The sequence below is a fragment of the Trichomycterus rosablanca genome, chromosome 22 (genome assembly GCF_030014385.1).
Source record: "Trichomycterus rosablanca isolate fTriRos1 chromosome 22, fTriRos1.hap1, whole genome shotgun sequence".
NCBI classification, from domain to species: domain Eukaryota; kingdom Metazoa; phylum Chordata; class Actinopteri; order Siluriformes; family Trichomycteridae; genus Trichomycterus; species Trichomycterus rosablanca.
In genome coordinates this window covers 1,691,669-1,714,637 of record NC_086009.1, presented here as the reverse complement: position 1 = coordinate 1,714,637, position 22,969 = coordinate 1,691,669, and the positions used below count along the sequence as shown (strand labels likewise).

The window sequence follows — 22,969 nt, the reverse complement described above, 5'->3', positions numbered from 1 at the left end:
AATGTCCACTTCAAATTCACACACATGGTGTCTTTTGACCTCTAACGTCCAAACATTAATTAAACAATGTTTTCCTAAGCATAAACAACGAAAAAAGACAAGTAATACATTCTCATGCAAATTGCTTCTGGTTTCACTACGAATGTGTTGCTATTTCAATTGGAAAATGCAAATTGTCTCCAAAAAGGCATAAACAAAGGTTTGCAGTAACTGGTACATTAAAATTCCATGTTTTTATGATTTTCTAAGTGAAAACAAGTTTACATCCTACACAGGTAATAAAAGGTGCACATTTAAATGCACAATTACTCTTTATTTGCAATATTTAACATGCACATATACAATATGTAAAGATCAAATATGTTGAGTTCAGCAAATGAAAGGAAAATGTTGGATGTTTATTCCCTGTATAGGTTTGTAACTTAGAACATGAACAAAACATAGAATTTGGCCAGGGATGTTCGACTTTCTGCCTAGTAATGTAAATGTTTTCTTTTATGTGTGTGTGTGTGTGTGTGTGTGTGTTTGGAAGGCAACGCCCCTCCTATTCAAGGCGCCATTTAAATAATAATGTCTCTTGTCGGAGAATGGCTCAGATTGTTCCTGATCTGATTTAAACGCGCTTGTTGTATTACTTCAAATCTAAGTTCGATTGAATTGTGTCTAAATAGCTTTTCCAAACATTTAAGGCCTTAAATCTCAGAATTCTCGTTTGAAAGGCAGGTTCAGAAAGCTATCCTAAATAACTATACGCCTGACGTACAGTTGGCTGTATTCCGACTTCGTCCTAAACTGTTGCATGAGCCCTATCTAGGTGCCCTACTCTGCTGTATCGTAGTAGCACATGGAGTCTACCTAGTGCACTTTTGGATTCAAATGTAAGTGTTTGAAATACGGCCGGTTTCCTACCGTCCTTCGAATCAGACGAGTTTGAATGTTAAATAACGGTTCACGGACACACGCGATTGGCTGAGACAAGTGTCAGTCGACCCGATTGACGAATCAGAGCAAAGCTAGTGACGTCTTTGCTGTAACCGCCTCCTTGAGCCCTATCTGCAAACACTAACCAACTTTAATACTCGAGGAAAAAAAAAATCGACGTTCGAAAAAACAAGAAATCTGCAAATATTGATCGACTGCGGTCTAATGTTAGATTTATAGCGTGGATTTAGAGTCAAATCGTCCGAAAAGAAGGAGTCGGAGCATGAAGATTAGGAAGAGAAACAATTGCTAGTCGGCTAACATTGCTTAGCATAGTTTAGCCTAGCTGGTGTTAGCCTGTCGAGCTAATTTTCCAGTCTGCACGAGCCCACTAGGAAGGAATTCGAACGAAAGCCCGTCAGGTATGTAGTAACAACAGCTCTATACATGCACAGATTTGTGTTTTACGCATCAGTTGAGTGTTTTATTGAGTGATATGGAGCAGAGACCGTGTGAATGTGCTTGCATGTAATATCAGGCCAGCTGTGAGCTTGTGTGCGGCTGCAGAATCTGCAGCAAAATGCCAAGAAATCAGTGCAGATTCACCTCATCTCAGTCATGCTCACCAGTGCTCATGTTTCTCATCAGCTGACTGCATGTGACCACCAGCTGATTAACCCTCAGCTTCTGGGAATCTAATTAAACATAAACAACATAGTACAGAATCACAATAATCATAATTATGCTGCCAAAACCAATCAGTTCAACATGCAAAACAGCACAGACACATGCACTGGAGCTCACAGTTGTGTTTGAGCACTTGCATTCAAGATTTAACAGATTCAAGAGTTTTATTGTCATGTGCACAGAATAAACAGCAGTTACACTGTACAATTACATTCTTACTTTGCTTGTCCTCCAAACGTCAATTATGAGTGTATATATACTGAAGCAGTTGTAGCCTGGTGGTTAAGGTACTGGACTAGTAATCAGAAGGTTGCCAGTTCAAGCCCCACTACTGCCAGGTTCCCACTGTTGGGCCCTTGAGCGAGGCCCTTAACCCTCAATTGCTTAGACTGTATAATGTCACAGTACTGTAAGTCGCTTTGGAAAAAAGCGTCTGCTAAATGCCGAAAACGTAAATGTAAATATACATAAAAATACAATTTAAACTAACAGAATAAGACCAAGTATAAAGCTTTTAAAATATAAAAAAGTAGCAGCAGTCATTTTGAGGTGCAATCGTGCAGCGGTTCAAGGTTCATGAGGTGAGATGGAATGTGAGAGTCCGTGTTTGTTTACATGCATGCATGATTTTAAGAATCACATCATACACTTTGTATGGAACCTGTCAGTCATGGTAAACATTGTGATCGAATGACAGCTCTTGCAGTTATTTGTTGGTATTGTAGGGGCTGTGAAATCATTTATATTTCTGGCCTATCTGTCAAAGATAAACACACACATAGGGTGTATGTAAACCTTTGACTTTAAGAGTATAACTTTACAACAGCATGCAGTAACTATTTATAGTCAAAGCAATAATGAATTGTCTTCTAAAATGTAGTTGTTAGAAAGCATTTTCAACAAGTATTGTAACAGATGTACTGGGAAAAATGATACTGCACACTGTTTTGCTTATGAATGAGTGACATTGTGATAAATATGTAAGTCTTAAAGTTATTGTTTTACTCAGCTGCAAAACAATAAATAATTATATCAAGATAAATTGAAAAGTTGGCAAGTTTTAGCTTATGATAAATACAAATAAATATTATGACAAATACAAATACACACTTATCACTTATAGATGTAATGTATGCACTTTTTTAATCAAATTACGGTACACAGAGTAAATTATCAGCAGTTCTATCAGCCGGTTTGGCGTTTAAATACAGACATGATTGGCAATGTGTGAGGGTGAGATGGATGAGGGTCCATGATAAATTGGTGTCCTGTTTGGGGTGTTCTACTGCATGGAAAACCAAACCCACTGCAACCCTGATCAGGATAAACAGTGTTAAAACATGAATGAAACCTAATTAAGAGAAAAGTAAGATCATGCACTGAACTCTGCAATGTTAATCTCCTGATATTTCCCAGTCTGCTGTTTTTACTAGCAGATATCAGAACGTCCTTGGTTTATATATCGTTTCCCGGTTTACAAACGTGGTTATCTCGGTTAATGTTATTGTGTCTACTTTGTTGCCGTCCGTAACTTTGCTTATCTTTCTCTTTCAGCATGTGGATGGTGGGCGAACATGGAAGGATCATATAGAATGAGTGTGACGGAGCTGTGTGAGACGGATGATTTGGCCACCAGTCTGGTGCTGGACCCGTTGCTCGGGTTCAGCACCCATAAGATGAACATAAGGTAGCGTTCGATACTTAATCAAATACTTTGTTGAATATTGAAGTATTTCAGAAAAAAAGTTAAGCTCTTTATGTTTTATTTTACGTTATATTTAAACGAACGTCAGGCCAATACGAGGTGCTTGAAGTGCTTAAAGTTAGCATTTTATTATGGGAGTCTTGAACCACAAGCGTTTTTTAATGAAGAGGTGCCTGAAGAGAGAAATTAAATTCTAGAAATACTTGTAATGTGTGATCTTGTCCTTGTAAAGGAAGTTTAAAATCAGCTTTTGCCATAGTTTTAATACATTTTGTTCTTTATTTGTTATAACCTAACAAATTCTTTTTAAATTCATAAACTAAATGTGGAGAGTATATATGTAGTAGTAGTAATATATATTGTAGAAAAGCTCTTGAACCTATGACTGAAACTAAACATTTCAGGAGTCGCTGCAGTCCTGCTGGATGAAGTAAGTGGGGTATAAAGTGGGGTATATTCGAAGCGGTAGATTAGGTCCTGTCTGCTGACTGGAAAATAATGAATCGACCAGATTTTAATATACAAGTGCTGACTTTTTAAAAGTATGTAACTTGAACAAGTGACTGTAGTATTTGTTGCCACTGTATTAACATATGGAGGCCATAATGCATGTCAGCTATAGTATGGTGTCCTAGAACACTTGTGATTTCAGGGCCTTGTTTAAGGGCTTACCAGTGGCTCGCTGGCATTTCAGGAATTTAAAGACAAAGTCCAGGGGTAGATATGTGAGCACTTGGGCTGCACGATAAGGATGAAAATAGCACACAGGCATTGTCAAGAGTTAAACTAATAATGTGGCACAGAAGACAATCAGCCTAAAACAATCATCACATAATATTAATAGAACACATATGGCTGGGTTGCTAAGTAGCACAAAAGGAAATCATATCATTCTGAGGCGATTTTTCTGTGCTGTCTGAGTGGGAGGGTTTGCATTCCTCCCTTAGTGAACTTATGCATACATCCCAGTGTTGCCACACATACTCATCTGTTATGTTTGCATTAGCTGTAGTAGGAAAACAGTCACTTGCTGACTTCATGTGCTTTAGAAAAGCGTGTAACCCCTCACCCTCCCAGCCTGGGACCTGCTGTGTTATCGAGAATGTTTAGTGGGTAGGAGTTAGCAACCTCCAGATTACAAAACAAGCAAACGAATAAGAGAGTGAAGTAAATGACTCTCTATATGAAACGCCAAATGTCCTGAGCAGCTGAAATATTTTCAGGACATCGCACCTGTCTTTTTTTTGGAAGTGTGACACTTAAACTCTACATGCAAAGCATCACCAGTGAGCAAAATCTGGTCGTAATTATACACAGAATTCATATCAGCCATCAGATCAGCAGTTACACGTTTATCTCCTCAGTCCCCTGCCAGAGATTCGGCGCTGGAGCTACCTGCGGGAGACTCTGCTGCGCTTCAAGCGCACTCGGGACTTCCAGGCCACCTTCGACGCACTGCTGGATGGCGAGTGGACGAGCAACTACTTCAACGGCCTGGGTTCGCACCGGCAGGAGCTGCTGAAACAGCACGTGGGTGAACCTGCTTCCTTTATGTCTCATCTCCTCAATCACTTTTATTTTGGGTTATCGTTGTCCGGATCACGTTGTTGTTGCATAATGTTGTGACTCGTCATTTTTTACACGGTTTTACTGCGGACTAAATTATGCAGCGCTTAGTCAGAGTACAAACACAGCAGTCACTGCTGGTTTTTGACACATTTAAGTGATTATAATGGTAATAGCGATGATCATATACGGATCATATATACATATACACATGTACAGTACTATGAAATGGTTCTTCCTCATATCCCAGCTTGTGTGGAAGCTGGAGTCAGAGTTGGGGTCTATTGTATAGAATAGGGTTAGGGGCAGCATGGCAGAGCCTGGATTTGAACCCACAATCTTCCAATTGATGGCCCAAAGCTCTATTTACTAGGCTCGACTATATAAAGTAGGTGTCGGAGGTGGGATAGTATTTAAGATTCCGTAGCAATAAATCGAATCCTCAAGCTGCAGCAGGTTTAAATCTGAGGAAATAGACTGTACTAGTTGTGACCAGATAAAAACCGTACACAGTTGTACAGTAGTTAATGGACCTGATTTAGATGTAAATGAAGCAGATATCAGACTGACAGACTCACAAGTCATAACAGTCAAGAAAATACTATTGGCTCTGAATTTTGTTTTTGAATCTTACGGCCTGGGGGTGTGTGCATGCATCCCAAACTGCTTTTTACAGGTTTAAGTGCATAATCGGTGACCTTTTCTTTGTTTGTGTTTTGCTGTTTGCCTCTCGCAGATGTACCGATATATCACAGCCTTCCTCTTAGACAGCGGAGTGCAGATCGAGTCATGTGACCGCTACTCCTCAGAGACCAACGGAGCCAAAATCACAGCAACGAGACACTGGTGAGGCTCCCAAAACAGACCACAGTGCCCCACACACACACACACACACACACACACACACACGCTGCAGAGTGCTGACAGGTACGGCTCACTGATCTGATCCGTGTTCGCTTGTGAAGGTCGGTCGGAGAGCGGGTGGAGGTGCTGCAGGGCTGCATCGCCGAGCTCAGTCCTGCCGACAGCGCCGTGCTCCGGACGGGGGTGAACGATTTCAGCGTGATGTACTCCACGCGGAAGCAGTGTGCTCAGCTCTGGCTTGGACCCGCCGCCTTCATTAACCACGGTGAGAGACGCACAGACATGACGATGAGTTACAGTGAGCTGAATTAAATGTAATTCTGTTTAATTGTTAGACTATATGACTTATATCATTTATACCAGCTTTGTGGGAGCTCAGGCACAGATTGATTTTAAAACGTATTATTTATGCGCCTATATAGAATGTCTGGATTTAAACAGATATTTGTGATGTATTTACCCAAGAAAAATAATGCAAATAAATAAAATATAATAATTGCAATAGAATCTGATGGACTAGAAATCAGAATTAGATGATTTTCATCAAACGTAAATATGCAATCGGCTCCGTCAAGCAAGAGATACATGCTTAAAATCACTTGAACAGGAAACAGCAGCTTAAATAGGGCAGTTGTAGCCTAGTGGTTAAAGTACTGGACAATTAACTAAAAGGTCGCCGGTTCAAGCCCAGCCACTGCCAGGTTGCCACTGCTGGGCTCTTGAGCAAGGCCCTTAACCCTCAATTGCTTAGACAATATACTGTCACATTACTGTAAGTCGCTTTGGATAAAAGCGTCTGCTAAATGCCAAAAATGTAAATGTTACATAACACTTCAACTTCAACTTACCTGCTATTTATGATGAAGTTTACAGTCTGCAAAAAATTAGGCTCTTATCTGCTTTCTAGTGAAGCGAGGTATGCAGAAGTTGAGTGTACCATTATAATCCCAGCCAAGACGGGGATCTGACGTAAAAACCCCTAAATATGGGAGCAGCTGAAAGTTAAAAACCTGTCACGAATCTTTCACGAGTTTTACTTGAGTAACTGTACTATTTAAACAAGTTTTAACATTATATAGGGTGGCTCGGTGGGTATCACTGTCTCCTCACAGCAAGAAGGTCCTGGGTTCGATTCCCAAATTGAGCGGGCCGGGTCCTTTTTGTGTGGAGTTTGCATGTTCTCCCCGTGTCTGTGTGGGGTGAACTGGAGATACACACTTGTCCATGACTGTGTTTGATATTAATCTTGACCTGATGAATCTTGTGTAAGCAGTAACTACCAGTTCTGTAATGTGTAAAACATTACGTTAAAATCCTAATAAATAAATAAACAAACATTATATGCAATAAACAGGACAGTATATAGAAGTGGGACTACATTACTCTCAATGCAGACACAGTTTGCTTATTTTTACAGAAGCTTATTTTTATTTATTTACTTGTTTCTCTCTCTCTCTTTTATCTTTAGACTGTCGGCCAAACTGTAAGGTAAGATAAATCATTTACCTTCTTTCTGTTCAACTGTTTGTCCAAACCTCTTCACTTATTATCAGGTGTAGAAATGTCATTTGTCCTGTTTACACCCGGTCACACCCGAGTCCAAATTCTGCAGTGAAAGGTTCTGCTGAAAGTTCTTCTTGTACCCAGTGAGCTTGTGTGGCTTAATAGTAAGAGCCAGGCTGCTGCTAACTGCACTGCCTGCGTTCTGGGGGTTCGAATCTTGAACCTTGCCACTGGGGGACGTGTATCGGTGCACCCTTAGTGCTGGATTCAAACCTGGATAAATAAAAGTGTTCAGTCAGTCAAATAAAATATGAGGTTGAAGGATTCGCGGAAACACGAGACGAGAGGAATCAATCATCCATTCTTGTATGCAAGGAAATTAATGCAAAAATCTAAATGTTTGTTCCCCCACTCATAAAAGTTTCACTGTGTTTTTCTCTTATTTCCTCTGCCAGTTTGTACCTGGGGATAAGAACGGAGCATGTGTGAAGGTGGTCCGGCCCATCTCACCTGGGGAAGAGATCACATGTTACTATGGCGACAGCTTTTTTGGAGAAGACAACGAGATGTGCGAGTGCTGCACCTGCGAGAGGTAAGCGGCCCCAAAAGGGACGCCGATTCGAGACACCCGAGAGCTCTCTGTGCCTGGCGCATCATTTTCCGAGTCTATTTTTAGCATTTCGGGTTCATTTGTGGCCATTTATGAGAGTAACCTTAGACTTTAACAAAAATATAATGGATTTAGCTGATGTATTTGTAAATGTAATATGAATTACTTTCATTTTTACTGTTTTTAGGAGAGGTGAAGGATTCTTCAGGCACAGGCTGGACACTCTGCAGGACTGGGAAGGATCGAGTGATCCGTTAGGTCAGAAGTATAAATTCAGAGAGACAGACCTTCGGCTAAACAGAGAGAAAGGGAACAGCACCCCGAGTCCATTCCTCCTTCTATCCAACCCAGGTAACTTCATAATAACAGCCGTTCATGATTCAGAATATTAATGCAGTTTAGGTTTGCGTAACTTATGGTAATATTTGGGTATCAACCCGGTTCAGGCAGGTATCATGTGAAAGGCAGAGTTACTTGGCATTGTGAAACCCTCTTTACCCTGTTTTAACTAAGTCTCTTCTCTCTTGCCCCGTCTCTCAGCTTGCGCTTTGAAGAATTCCCAGCAGTTGAAGAGACACGCCCCGTCAGTAAGCAGTAGGATGGCGAAGACCAAGCGAGCCAAAAGGACTGAAAAGAGGCAAAGTAGTTTCCTCCTATCCTCCCTGTGTCATTTCAAACTCAAGGACTTGAGCATCTGCCTGTACAATCACAGCCTGGACTTTCTGTTAAGCTGCAAGGACCCTGCCAGCAAAGAGCGGGCCTTCCTGCACAGGATCGAGAGCCAGAGGCCGAAACCGGAGGTCACCGACGACAGCGATCGGAGTTCGGCGTCTCCCACCGACGAACTGACCAGAGCTGAGGAAGGACCGGACACTTCTAACGACTCGTTAGGGAACAACCCTAGTCATGAATTAAACCTAAAACCGTTCAGTTTAAGATCGGTTTCAAGTGGCTGCGTTGAGGGGAACGGAGACGGGAGCGGACTGGATGGGGACACGTCGGCATTAACGGTTGTTCGTCAGATGGCGATTTCTTCCAGAGCCAGAAATTTAATCCACAGTCAGTTGAGACGTCCCGGAGCTTTTAATCGCCGTAAACGGCCTCACTTGAGTAAAAAGACAATAAAAATGAAGCTGCAGAAAGGGGGCAGACATGCTCGCCGTAGAGCAGGCGCGGTCGGTAAAGGATCCAGACGTGTTGCCGTATCCAAGTTCTGTTTTGGCAAAACTCGTGCTGTTAGGGGTGGAACAGATAACAGCAATAACAGCAAGTCATCACCATCCAAGATCCTCACAGAGAAGCAACAGAGCAGCTTTGGCGATTCTAACAAGGCCTCGAACGATAGCAAGGAGCGCATCGCTGTCTCCGACGCTGCTAGCGGCGGGGGTTCCGATCTCCCCACAGCCTTGGAACTCACCAGGGGGAGCGACAAAAAACACAAACCTTCTGTTGTCTCTCCCTCCATCGATGCTACCTCCTCCTCGCCCCTTTCCTGCGCCAATCCCCCTCCCTGTTTTCCTTCAGCTTTGACACGTTACGTGCAAGTCAGTCTGATCAGGGTCTCAGTCCCAGGAGAGCAGGCAGATGGCAGGGCAGATCAGGAGCAGACCGAAGCCGTACCTCAGCAGAACCTAACGAAGAGCAGACAGAGGTGCAAAGGTGTCACCAGGGCGCAAGAAAAGAAAGGGGTGAGGGAGATGTACTTCACGCAGAGTGCGGACAGGTACTTAAAAGTGACGTGCAATTTGGAAAGCAGTACAAATTCTGACGGACAACTAGCTGGACAGGCGGCGCAGAACGGTAGCAAAAGACTTGATGGACAGGAAGTTGAGAGAAAGAATGAGAGTAAAGTTTCTCTTCCTGTCAGCACTGCGGCGTCTGCGGAGTCTCCGACGAAACGAGGGTCAGTAGCCGGTGTAAAGAGTAAAGGTGAAGTAGAAAAAGAGAAAGACGAAGGTTCAGGCGTTAAACAGATAGAAGTTGCGCAAAAAACTAATTTAATGTTGCGGTCTGGAAGCAAAACTGTCCTTATCAAAGATGCAAGAGTGCTTTTGTCTGATATTTTTAAGAACGGTTACTCGTCCAGTCAAACTCAGGCTGGCAAACGCTACCACACCATACTCAGAAATTCCTCAAAGCGGAATGACAATTTAAACGAGACTGAAAGTAAAAACAGATCTGTGTCCCTTACTGCAAATAAAGGGAAGAAAAACTCGAACAGCAGCGAACGAGTTAAAAAAAACGTTGATTTCACAAGAACTCAGCTGGACCAGTGCGATTCACAGAAAAGACCACCGGGAGGTACGTCACTCCCCTCGGAGCCTGTCTCGCCTCTAAAGGGCAGCATGGATCACAATTCTCAGAGCAGCATACCTCTAAAGAAACGTGCTTTTCGAGAGTCTCTAGACGCTGATCCAGATCAGGATGCGAGCGTAACTACAACCACGACCGACTCGCAGTGCCCCAGCAAGCCTGCGGAGACGAAGACGGACAGTTTACCTGTGTCCGAAAGCAACGCGAGTGTTAATACTGAATCGGAGAAGTTGTCTTTACAATCAAGCTCAACTCTCAAAGCTGACCCCCCGGTAAGATCCAAACCTTCAGTGGTTAGGAAGAAGCAGCCCAGAAAAGGGATTCGTCCACGGTTCATTCATAACAGAGTACTCAGAGACCGGAGCAGTACAGTTAACCCATCACCAGCAAAGACACCCGGATTTAAAGAGAGTAAAAATCGGAAATGTAAAAGGACAAATACAAAGGAATATGTTGACGCAGGAAGAAAGACAGGTGAACACAACAGAGACGTACAGTCCGATGGCACAAAAACATCACAGGGAGCCGACCAGGTTAAACAAGGAGCGCCAGAAAATGCCAAAGATGATGCCAACCATTTGTGCACTTCGGAGGACGAGCAGAACCCCAACTTCAGAATACGACTGAAAAGAAAGAGGGGGAGAGAATGGGAAATGGAGGGTGGGCTCAAGGGTGACGGTGCCGCCCCCGAAACCCAAAGTTTAAACGGGATAGACCCCTTCAGAGCCATTTTGGATTCTGTCGCGATTTTAAACTTAGAAATGGAGAGGATCCGGGGTCATGGAGAAGTCGACAAGAGTATCGGTTTGGAGCAGGCTACTAAAGCTGTTCAAGACGTCCTGGAGCACTGTCAGAAAGAAAGTACCTTCAAGTCTAAAAAGAAACACAGAAAGATACCCGGTGCTAACGTCAACAGTGGAAAGAGTCCAAACAGACCGCCGTCTGTTCAGGGTCCGTTGGAGGATCCCGGGCAGCCGCAACGACAGAATCAACCCACAAGAAGTCTTAAAGTAGAGGTGGACAGTTTTGACATGAAACCGCTACCTCTGCTGCGATTGCGCCGCAAGGATAAGAGCAGCTGGGAGGTGGACGGCAAAGAAGCTTCGAAACAGGACGGGATCAAGGAATCGGGAAGTTTTACGCTCAGGGAGCCGAGACTTCTGTCGTGCATCTCGTCTGACAGGACGGTTTTGAGAGAGATGCCTTTCGGCAAAGTAAAGCAAGAGAGTCTCTCTCCCTGCCAACACTGGACTGCTGCTAGCAAGAGTGACCGAGCTAGAGAATGTGATAAAGGTACAATCAGTTCAGAGCCGTCACTTCTCTCTCTTTCACCCTTGTCTCTAAACTCTCCGAATAATGAAGTGGTACCAGACGTGGCCTTTATCGCTGAATCGAGGGGCAAAGAAAGAAATGCAGCTAAAAAGAACGAACGGGCCGAGAATCCAGAGAGTAGCGAGGGAGGTGAGGTTGGCTTGTGTCACAATTTACTACAAATCAACAAAAGCCTCTCTAAACTTCAAGCCATGAGCCAGCAGCAACCTTTAGAAAGATGCGTTTCTGCTAGCACCGGCGCAACTACCTCCTGTCAAAAGCCCCTGTCGCCTCCCACGTCACCTTTTGACACCTTTTCAAACTATTCTGAGGACATTTTGGATTTCCCCTGCTTGAATCTCGACGGCTACGATCAAACACAGTCGCAAAGCGCTCTGCCGAGTACGCTAACGGATTACTGCCCCGGAGAACCGCACAACACCGGATCCTTTAGCAGCCCCTTCTCTCAGAGTCCGGCTGACGCATGGAATCCGGAGGCTTCCTACCTCGGTTCCCCGAGCCCAGGCAGTAGTTTCGGTACTCCCGAAGACCTTAGTTTTTCAGATCTTGGACTCACAAGGGATGATGCTGCATCACTAAACAGCGAATCGTACTTCTCTTCCAAAGAAAAGACTTTCTGTTCCGCAGCAAGTTCAGCGGCTTTTAAAGATTCCGAAAGGAATCAACTCTTGCCTGGTGGCGTGTCAAGAAAACGTAACGTGATTTTCCAGACCCGGGAAGATTCTCCACTTTGCTTGGCAGATAAAACGAGCAACCAAAGGGATTTGATCGTGTTTAATACATCCTTGAATGCTAAGCAGACACTTCCTGTTGCATCTTGCCCGCAGGCTCAGGATAAGGTGAATTTCTTTGATGGTCCGAGGAGTCTGTCGGCCCAGTTAGACTTCGCAAGAGTTCAAGCCAAGGACAAACCAAACGGGCCTTTCCACTTTGCAAGCTCGAGCTATAAATCACAACCCGCGTTTTTAAACCAGTCAGTGCCAGGCCTGTATAATTCTGTACTACAGGGCAACCCTGTCAAACCCTTCCACTCTGTACACACAGGAAGCAAAACCACGCCGTGCTCAGAGTCTCCTCTGAACCTCGGCAGCACCGTTTTTCAGGGCTATGAAAAGAAGTCGACGATGTTTCAGAATCCTAACAGTCTGGTGAAAATTGAAGGAGGAGGATATGCCTGTAAGGGTTCCTCTTTTGGTGATACTAAACTCTCCAAGTCTCACGGCACCAAGTCTGGACTTAACGAGCCTGTTCCTGGTCCATCGAGTTCACGCAGCCGAACAGATCTATCGTCTGCTTGTCCTTCAAGCGTATATATGAGAGATGCAAAGACCGTAACCCCCAACAAGGGGATAGGTCAGGTCCAACCACAGCCTGATAAGGTTTACCCGGTTTACTACAACTCCAGCAAGCCTACGACAAATGCTAGTAAAAATATGCCAGTCGATAAGCTCGAAAACAGCAGGGTTGACAATCCTGACATTCCTTCGACATTTTTCCATAGCACAAGCTCTCAGAATCACAGCATACTTCAGAATAAAAACCTCAGACAGGATAAACCCCAGGCGGTCGTAGCTCCCAACCAGAGCTCCCAAGCTTCTCTTCCACTCGACAGAAGTCAGCTGTTTCTCTCGCACTGTGATCCATTAGACGCCAACTTCGGCTCTCGGCTCTCCCCCGCCGTTTCCCAGCACGGCAGTCCTCAACTACAGAGCTACAGAGACGCCGTCGGTCAGAACGTCCAGGCCAGCAAAGCTCAGCCGTCCAGCTTCGTGTACAATCAGCCGTCTCACCCATCGTACGTGGTCAACTTCACCGGCGATCACTCGCTCACCCTGAACTACAACGACAGCGGCGAGTGCCTGAACTACTCTTCGTCCATGCCCACAAACTACACTTACCATTGCCTTATGGAGCCTTCTGGAACCCAGGGGAGGCTCATCGTCGAACAGTGCGGTCCCTCGGCCATTTCGCACTCTCCTTCCATGGGCAGCTTTGCCGGTCCTAAGAGCTTCTCGGAGACGAGTAAGAACTCCCAGCAGCACGGGCAGGCTGGGTGCCATCCAGTCATCGCTCATCACTTTCCGTCGTCCCAGTCGCAGAGCGGCTCCCTGTCTGATCGCAAGCCCAAGAGGCTGAGGCTGGTCGTGACTGATGGTACAGTCGACTTGGACCTGCAGTACACAGATTAATGGTTCTTAAATCCATATTTATTACTGATGATGCAAATATGTTGTTTTATATGTGAAGACAAAGGACTTTTAAATGAATTCTTCTTAGCATTTACGATGACGGTTTTTGTGTAAAAAAATATATATGTTGAAAATTTGACTTCATTAGCTCCCGTAATGAACTGTGTAGAATATTAATGTGAAATGTTGCAGGTCTCACGTTGTAGTTTCAGATCAGCCACTTGATGGAGATACCATACTTGTGATATAACTTCATACTGGCGATACTCATCAGTAAAAGTAACATGAAGGTCTAGGGTCTACACAAACATTTCTGGTCTGTTCATGAAGGACCAAGAAAGGATTCAGTCTTTGTTTATTTTCGTTCTGTTTGCCTTCCTAGCTTTGGCTATTTTAATTAGTCCACGTGGTCAACGGTGCAGGAAAAGCTCATTTAATGCTCGTTTCTCAGACTCCGATTAAGCCCAGTCTTGGATTAGCCTGCTCGCTCATATCGTGTCGATATATTTTACTTTTAACTTGGATATCTTATATTTCATCAGTGGCATGATCCTAAATCTGTAAACTGGATAAACCAGCTCATGAAGATCTAAGCACAGGGGTTAATTTTGTGTGTTCAAAGTCGTTCGTCTCCAACATGGGCGCTCGGGTGGCATGGCGGTAAAACAATCCCACTGCTAATAGAGTGCTATCACCCGATTGGGCGTCCACAGGTGTGTCTGAGGAGGGGTTAGTGGGGTGGGTGAACAACCTAGCCATTAGAAGGTGAGTTAAGACTGTTCGAGGTGAGGAATGCATACCAGTGATCCACTGTGCCACATAAGGCACACACGGGACGTCGCATAATTCGGTCCTTGTTGTAGTGAAGTAAAGGACAGTATTTCTGCTCAACACGTGCTTGAATTTACGTTTTTACTGCCAAAAGTCATGTTTCATGGAGCTCATATGAGCCTACGTGTGTTCAGACACTAATCTGAGGGATTTTGAACCCCACTGGGACTGAAAAGTGCCGTAAAACATGACGGCTCAAAGCCTGGCACTACCTTTCTACCCAACTTTGCATGCTGTTTGTAATATTTAAGCTCCTATATGTTAGAGTCTGGAAGGTTTGTGAAGTTACCCTTATTTTTTTCTCTTTCACCCATTTTTACACATTTCATATTTGTCACATCAGTGTACATGAAAACAAATGTTTGTGTAGTCGTGTTTGTTTCCTCAGTGTACAAAGAAGGCCAACATAATATTTATATTTATTTCAATATGCTCCACATGGTGCTTTAATATAACAACGTTTTGATTGTACTGTACACAAAATGTATTTTCTTTTTTTTCTAGGACGACGTTCTCCTTTTCACTCTGTCTGTCTTGTGGAATATCTTGTTTTTAGAGAGTTTGTAAGTCTTAATAACTATTCCACTGTAAAAAGACATGAAATTATATAAATAAACGGTTTGCCACATAATCTTTTAAAACGCTGATGAGACACCCTTATTCTGATTTATATTAAAGCGCAACAGCTGAATAAAACGTCACTCAGGGCACCATCACATTTAATAACCATGGGCGTTGATACGGAGTTGCCAGGCAATCGGCTGGCACAGCAGTTTTGTAATGCCAGCCCACTAAGAGCTTGATATCTCAGATTCGAAACTCGGGTGTGCTCTCGACCTGGCCGCAATTGGTTCCTCCAGAGGGAGCGAAGTCAACTGGGTTCCTCCAGAGGGAGCGAAGTCAACTGTGTTCCTCCCGAGGGAGCGAGGTCAACTGGGTTCCTCCAGAGGGAGCGAGGTCAACTGAGTTCCTCCAGAGGGAGCGAGGTCAACTGGGTTCCTCCAGAGGGAGCGAGGTCAACTGTGTTCCTCCCGAGGGAGCGAGGTCAACTGGGTTCCTCCAGAGGGAGCGAGGTCAACTGAGTTCCTCCAGAGGGAGCGAGGTCAACTGGGTTCCTCCAGAGGGAGCGAGGTCAACTGTGTTCCTCCCGAGGGAGCGAGGTCAACTGGGTTCCTCCAGAGGGAGCGAGGTCAACTGGGTTCCTCCAGAGGGAGCGAGGTCAACTGGGTTCCTCCAGAGGGAGCGAGGTCAACTGGTTTCCTCCAGAGGGAGCGAGGTCAACTGGGTTCCTCCCGAGGGAGCGAGGTCAACTGGGTTCCTCCCGAGGGAGCGAGGTCAACTGGGATCCTCCCGAGGGAGCGAGGTCAACTGGGTTCCTCCAGAGGGAGCGAGGTCAACTGTGTTCCTCCAGAGGGAGCGAGGTCAACTGTGTTCCTCCAGAGGGAGCGAGGTCAACTGTGTTCCTCCAGATGGAGCGAGGTCAACTGGGATCCTCCCGAGGGAGCGAGGTCAACTGGGATCCTCCCGAGGGAGCGAGGTCAACTGGGTTCCTCCAGAGGGAGCGAGATCAACTGGGTTCCTCGAGAGGGAGCGAGGTCAACTGGGATCCTCCAGAGGGAGCGAGGTCAACTGGGATCCTCCCGAGGGAGCGAGGTCAACTGGGTTCCTCCAGAGGGAGCGAGGTCAACTGGGTTCCTCCAGAGGGAGCGAGGTCAACTGTGTTCCTCCAGAGGGAGCGAGATCAACTGTGTTCCTCCAGAGGGAGCGAGGTCAACTGTGTTCCTCCAGATGGAGCGAGGTCAACTGGGATTCTCCTGAGGGAGCGAGGTCAACTGGGTTCCTCCAGAGGGAGCGAGATCAACTGTGTTCCTCCAGAGGGAGCGAGGTCAACTGTGTTCCTCCAGATGGAGCGAGGTCAACTGGGATTCTCCTGAGGGAGCGAGGTCAACTGGGTTCCTCCAGAGGGAGCGAGATCAACTGTGTTCCTCCAGATGGAGCGAGATCAACTGTGTTCCTCCAGAGGGAGCGAGGTCAACTGGGTTCCTAAATATTGTGGGTTCCAGTTCCGTCCCTTTGCTGGCTGATCCAGGCGGGGTTGTGAGGTCGTGTGGGCTTTTATACATTTTTATCTAACTTTAGTCTCTCACGAGTGTCACACTTTTTAGTTACCAGTTGGTTAATCCTAGACAGCATTAGTTCCTAATAAACGTCAGTTATTGTTGACAGGAGGGTTTAAGGGTGTTTTAAGTTATAATTTCACTCGATTCATCTTAATTTTTAACCAGTTGGCTTAATATGTGGGACAAAATATTGTATGGAGCAATGGCACCATAGTGGGTAGAGCTTTCTGTCAATTAAACGGTTGTTGGTTTGAATTCCAGCTCTATCGTGCAGTCACTGTTGGCGCCTGAGCAAGGTCCTTAACCCACTGGTACAACGACTGACCCTATACTTTGATCCTAGCCTCTAAACAAGCCTGGATATGCGGATGAAGCGTTTGCATTTTATTGTTCTGTAATTTTATGTATATTTAATTTATTATTCATGTTTATTTATAAACACGCTCATCCACTGGACACTGGTGTGTGTTTGGTAGGAGTGATGCGTCGTTTTGCTAGTGTGCAGGTCAGCTTTTAGCTCAATAGCACTACCCACAATGCACTTTTCTTTGCATGATTTTCCATATTTAAGTGTTTATAGTTCTGCCCTCTTTCTTTTATCTAACGTGTTTGGTATGTTTTCATTTTAAATGATCTGATTTTTCGTTGGTCTATATCAGTAATTCCTGTCTTGACTTTATATCCATGTTTGCGTACCTTGCTCGTCCTTCCTCTCCTGTTCAAACACACTTCATGTTCTCACATCTCTCGTCTGCATCACTTCATCGCTCTTCCATCTTCCTCTCGGCTCGTGACCCACTTTCTGTTTCACGCCGGAGAGTAAAGGGTTCATTCTGGAGCCAAGTGGGCCAGCTTTTTTCATAACGAGGACACCAGGAGGGCGATTTGCGTGAGACTACGTGTGCTGGCTGGACCCATGAGAGGAAGGTACTACAGAAAACTCAGGGTTCCAGGTACTTGCTGTGCCCGACCGTACTCATACGCTCTCCGTACTGTTGAATGGTGGTTTGATTAACCATTAATCTGTCTTTGTAACCATTTATTAGTATAATAAAGACCCCATGATGGCGTGTGTGGAACTATAATATGACTGACGCTCATCTTGAAGAAAAATGGACACCAAGCTCCAATTCAAACATTCCCAGCAGCCCTAGGTCAATAAAGCCCTCGGAATAAAGTATCTATCTACCTGTCTGTCTATCTATTGATCTATCTATTGATTTGTCTGTCTATCTATTGATCTATCTATCGATTTTTTTTTTGTCTATTTTTCTGCCTGCCTGTCTATCTGTCTATCGATCTGTCTGTTTATCTCTTTATCTACAGTGTATCACGAAAGTGAGTACACCCCTCACATTTCTGCAAATATTTCATTATATCTTTTCATGGGACAACACTATAGACATGAAACTTGGATATAACTAAGAGTAGTCAGTGTACAACTTGTATAGCAGTGTAGATTTACTGTCTTCTGAAAATAACTCAACACACAGCCATTAATGTCTAAATAGCTGGCAACATAAGTGAGTACACCCCACAGTGAACATGTCCAAATTGTGCCTAAAGTGTCAATATTTTGTGTGACCACCATTATTATCACTGCCTTAACTCTCCTGGGCATGGAATTCACCAGAGCTGCACAGGTTGCTACTGGAATCCTCTTCCACTCCTCCATGATGACATCACGGAGCTGGTGGATGTTAGACACCTTAAACTCCTCCACCTTCCACTTGAGGATGCGCCACAGGTGCTCAATTGGGTTTAGTCCATCACCTTTACCTTCAGCTTCCTCAGCAAGGCAGTTGTCATCTTGGAGGTTGTGTTTGGGGTCGTTATCCTGTTGGAAAACTGCCATGAGGCCCAGTTTTCGAAGGGAGGGGATCATGCTCTGTTTCAGAATGTCACAGTACATGTTGGAATTCATGTTTCCCTCAATGAACTGCAGCTCCCCAGTGCCAGCAACACTCATGCAGCCCAAGACCATGATGCTACCACCACCATGCTTGACTGTAGGCAAGATACAGTTGTCTTGGTACTTCTCACCAGGGCGCCGCCACACATGCTGGACACCATCTGAGCCAAACAAGTTTATCTTGGTCTCGTCAGACCACAGGGCATTCCAGTAATCCATGTTCTTGGACTGCTTGTCTTCAGCAAACTGTTTGCTGGCTTTCTTGTGCGTCAGCTTCCTTCTGGGATGACGACCATGCAGACCGAGTTGATGCAGTGTGCGGCGTATGGTCTGAGCACTGACAGGCTGACCTCCCACGTCTTCAACCTCTGCAGCAATGCTGGCAGCACTCATGTGTCTATTTTTTAAAGCCAACCTCTGGATATGACGCCGAACACGTGGACTCAACTTCTTTGGTCGACCCTGGCGAAGCCTGTTCCGAGTGGAACCTGTCCTGGAAAACCGCTGTATGACCTTGGCCACCATGCTGTAGCTCAGTTTCAGGGTGTTAGCAATCTTCTTATAGCCCAGGCCATCTTTGTGGAGAGCAACAATTATATTTCTCACATCCTCAGAGAGTTCTTTGCCATGAGGTGCCATGTTGAATATCCAGTGGCCAGTATGAGAGAATTGTACCCAAAACACCAAATTTAACAGCCCTGCTCCCCATTTACACCTGGGACCTTGACACATGGCACCAGGGAGGGACAACGACACATTTGGGCACAATTTGGACATGTTCACTGTGGGGTGTACTCACTTATGTTGCCAGCTATTTAGACATTAATGGCTGTGTGTTGAGTTATTTTCAGAAGACAGTAAATCTACACTGCTATACAAGCTGTCCACTGACTACTCTAAGTTATATCCAAGTTTCATGTCTATAGTGTTGTCCCATGAAAAGATATAATGAAATATTTGCAGAAATGTGAGGGGTGTACTCACTTTCGTGATACACTGTATATCTGTCTATCTCTCTGTCTATCTATTTATCGATCTATCTATCGATTTCTGTCTATTTGTCTGTCTATCTGTCTGTTGATCTGTATCTATCTGTCTATTGATCTGTCTGTCTATCTATATATCCATCTGTTTATCTCTCGATTGATCCATCCGTCTTTGTCTATCTCTATTGATTTATCAATCTGTCTATCTATAATACTATCCATCTATCTAATCAAGATTAGCATTTAGCAGGCTACACTGGTCCTTGTGTTGACACTGGGTTGTCATCTTACTGGATCCCAACCAGCTCATGCAGTGATCTTTGTTTGGCTGGATTTCTAACAGTGATGTGGAGAACGGCTTCTTAAAGCTCTGCATTGAGCTAAAGTAATAAAGCCCAGTTGCTTGACGAGGATACCATTTGCAACAAACTTTTGCTGCAAACTGCAGTCCACAAGACCCATTTCACTTTCAGAGGCCACTTTTTTGGGATTAGGGACATCAGTCTTTCAAGACTCTTAAAATCCCATTTCTAGGTATTGTTTCTTATAAACGTTATTATTCAAGGCAGTATGTTTCTCCTCTGCCTGGACCGGGAACAAATATCTGTCAGAAACTTAAAACCGACAGATGTTTCCCAGTGAGAAAATGAAAGCGAATACCGCCGTCTCTCACTTACTCGCAGATGCCACATCTCTTCCCTCTGTATTTGCATAAAGTTCTGACTGTTTTGTCGCAGGATGAGCGCAGGGTGGTAATGGCTGAAACCTGAAACACCGAGTCGTATCGGTTTGGAATTGACACGCGTGTCACTGCAAGTGCTAAAGCTGCGTTTATTATTTTTTTCGGCTCCTCCTGTATTTAGAGGATCTGGTTTGCATACCAGACTTGGCACAGTTTTTACCTCAAAAACAGGGTGGCACGGTGGCTAAGTGGGTAGCACTGTCGCCTCACGGCGAGAAGGTCCTGGGTTCGATCCCCAGGTGGGGCTTTACTTTCTGTGAGGAGTTTAAATGTTCCTCCGGGTGCTCTGGTTTCCTCCCACAGTCCAAAGACGTGCAAGAGAGGTGAATTGGAGATACTAAATTGTCCATGACTGTGTTCAATAGAACCTTGAGAAGTGATGAACCTTGTGTAATGTGTAACTACCGTTCCTGTCATGAATGTAACCACAGTGTGTAAACATGACGTCAAAATCCTAATAAACAAAAACAAACAAACCTCAAAAACAGGCTTGTGTGGCACAAGAGGACACTGGCAAGTGCACTTAACCAATCACGTCCATGTAGACGCCTGCCCAGCCAATAGCATCGCTGACATTCGAACCCCAGAGTTCCAGATCTCAGCTGTAATTAGCTTGGTACTTTACCGCTGTGCCACCCTAGCACCCAAGTCCTATAACAGCATTTGATGCACAAACAGTCTTCCCAGTCACCCATTCTCCTTGTAGAGGTTCCAAAGCTGATCAGCCTCGGTCATGAGGACCGACACAACAAAAAATCATGCCAGGACTAAATATTCAGCATGGCTGAGTACAATAGTTGAGGTCTAACTCACCGGTCTAGTACCACATCAATTTTAATCTGACTCCCCTACTGAAAGCTCTTCACTGGCACTTGGCTGCAGCGAAAATCAATTTTAGAACTCTCATCCTCAATGTACTCTGGTTCAGAAATACACACCCACTCACCGTTTGTTATCGAGGGTGTCTGAATGGCCCGCTGTCTTCCTTCCTTATGCAGGGGTCTAAAGATCCACCACTAATCCACCACTAAGTGGTCGTTTGTTGGTTTACTTTGACCGGAATTTAAAGAAAAACTGTAAAACTGTACAAATACATTTGTTAAATGTTGAAAAGCTCTTTTAAGGAGCTTTGCCTTGCCTGGATACCTGGATTTATACCCTGGCAAGACTGCATCACATGTTTAAACCAGGATGGTTAAGACTGTACCGTTCACACTGGAGGTCTAGGGTCAACAAGGTCCAGAAATGCCACAGTTCAGCCTAGTGAAGCTTAACCTCTTTAAATAAAACCCAGCATAATATTTCGTTTTAGACCTGGTGTTGCATAACTTCCTTTTCTGTCCAGCCAATAGCATCGCTGACATTTGAACCCCAGAGCATTTAAAAATCGTATTGCCAAAACTATGTGGACAACCGACTGTAAGCTTGATCCAAATGCATTGGCATTAATACAGTTGCCTGGCTAGCGATCAACATTCCCATTCATCCTGAAGCCAAAACTGGAGTTTCTCCACAACAAACTCGTCTTTATGGACCTCCAGTCATTCTGAAAGGAGAATGGGCATTGTCCATTATTCTTTGTAATTATTTATCATTAATTTTATAGACTGGTTTGCAATAGGTATGGCTTAAACCCAATAATTGAAGGGATTCTCACTGTGCTGTTCATTTCTCTCTTAATTATAACCATTTTTTTTTTCACTGTGGAGTTATAATTTGGCATGAAATTGCGTCTCGACTCGACTCGATTTTTCAGCTTTTTGTACGAGGAACGAGAGCAGACTGAAGGATTTTGTTGAAGATGTTGCTGCTCTTTTCGAGGTTATTCAGCGATTTTGTGTAAATGTTTGCGTTTCTTCGAAGCAGCGAACGTTTCACACTTGGAGAGCAGATAAGAAAAATAGGAGATCACTAAAACCCGATGTTAGCATGAAAGAGATGAAGAGAGAAGAGAAAACAGTGTTCAGTGGAGAGAGGAATGTAAGAATAAAACGATGGGATGAAAAATGCGGCGGAAGGCTACGGAGGAGAGAAGAGATGGATGGAGAAACACATCCAGGAGAAAAGATGAGAGTCCTGGCTGTAGATTAAATGATGGTGTTAAAAGCAATGAGGAAGATGATGTGTCAGACAGATGATGAAGAGCCAGTAATGAAGGAAGATGCAAAAAAAGAAGGACCAGAGGAGAGAAATATTTCCATGGTGACCAGAGAAGGATGGAGCAGCTATTTGTTCAGACTTGCCTGACATGACCGACCTTCACCGGTCTGATGTGTCACCTTTATTACACCCCCCTAACTACACATGTACTAAACAGATACCTGAACAGAAAAATGCTATAATCAAATTTAATCAATATATTTATAATCATTACATCAAAAATATGTGGACTTGACCATGAGCTTGTTGGACCACTAAAACCACCAAAACCATGGACGTTAAAATGCTTGGTTCTTTCTTTGGCTCTCCACTTATCTGGGAAGACACATTTCAAGTGTGCTGTCTCAGGCAAGCAAGCATTTATGCAGTATGCATTCCAATTCACCCTAAAGGTGTTTACAAGAGTTGCTTTTAAACAGGGGCCCTCCTCTAGCTATCGCCATGAAGTTTGAAGCACTTTTATATGATTGATTTTATACAGCACGGTGGCTCGGTGGGTAGCACAGCAAGAAGGTCCTGGGTTCGATC

General features: G+C 44.4%; 1 protein-coding gene across 1 annotated transcript; it reads left to right on the top strand.

Annotated features, from left to right (window-relative positions):
- Window positions 1-1,111: 1,111 nt before the first annotated feature.
- kmt5c (lysine methyltransferase 5C) lies at window positions 1,112-15,223 on the top strand. The gene is made up of 9 exons (XM_063019012.1): window positions 1,112-1,343; window positions 3,163-3,295; window positions 4,678-4,843; window positions 5,616-5,725; window positions 5,845-6,008; window positions 7,212-7,231; window positions 7,702-7,838; window positions 8,044-8,207; window positions 8,397-15,223. The coding sequence occupies exons 2-9, from the start codon at window positions 3,183-3,185 to the stop codon at window positions 13,688-13,690; spliced, it is 6,168 nt and encodes a 2,055-aa protein (XP_062875082.1). The 5' UTR covers window positions 1,112-1,343; window positions 3,163-3,182; the 3' UTR covers window positions 13,691-15,223.
- Window positions 15,224-22,969: the final 7,746 nt, after the last annotated feature.

Coding starts and splice junctions, on each gene's coding strand:
- kmt5c (XM_063019012.1), top strand. CDS start 3,183: ATGGAAGGATCATATAGAATGAGTGTGACGGAGCTGTGTGAGACGGAT. Junction 5,726..5,844: donor ATCACAGCAACGAGACACTG/GTGAGGCTCCCA, acceptor TCGCTTGTGAAG/GTCGGTCGGAGAGCGGGTGG. Junction 6,009..7,211: donor CGCCGCCTTCATTAACCACG/GTGAGAGACGCA, acceptor TTTTATCTTTAG/ACTGTCGGCCAAACTGTAAG.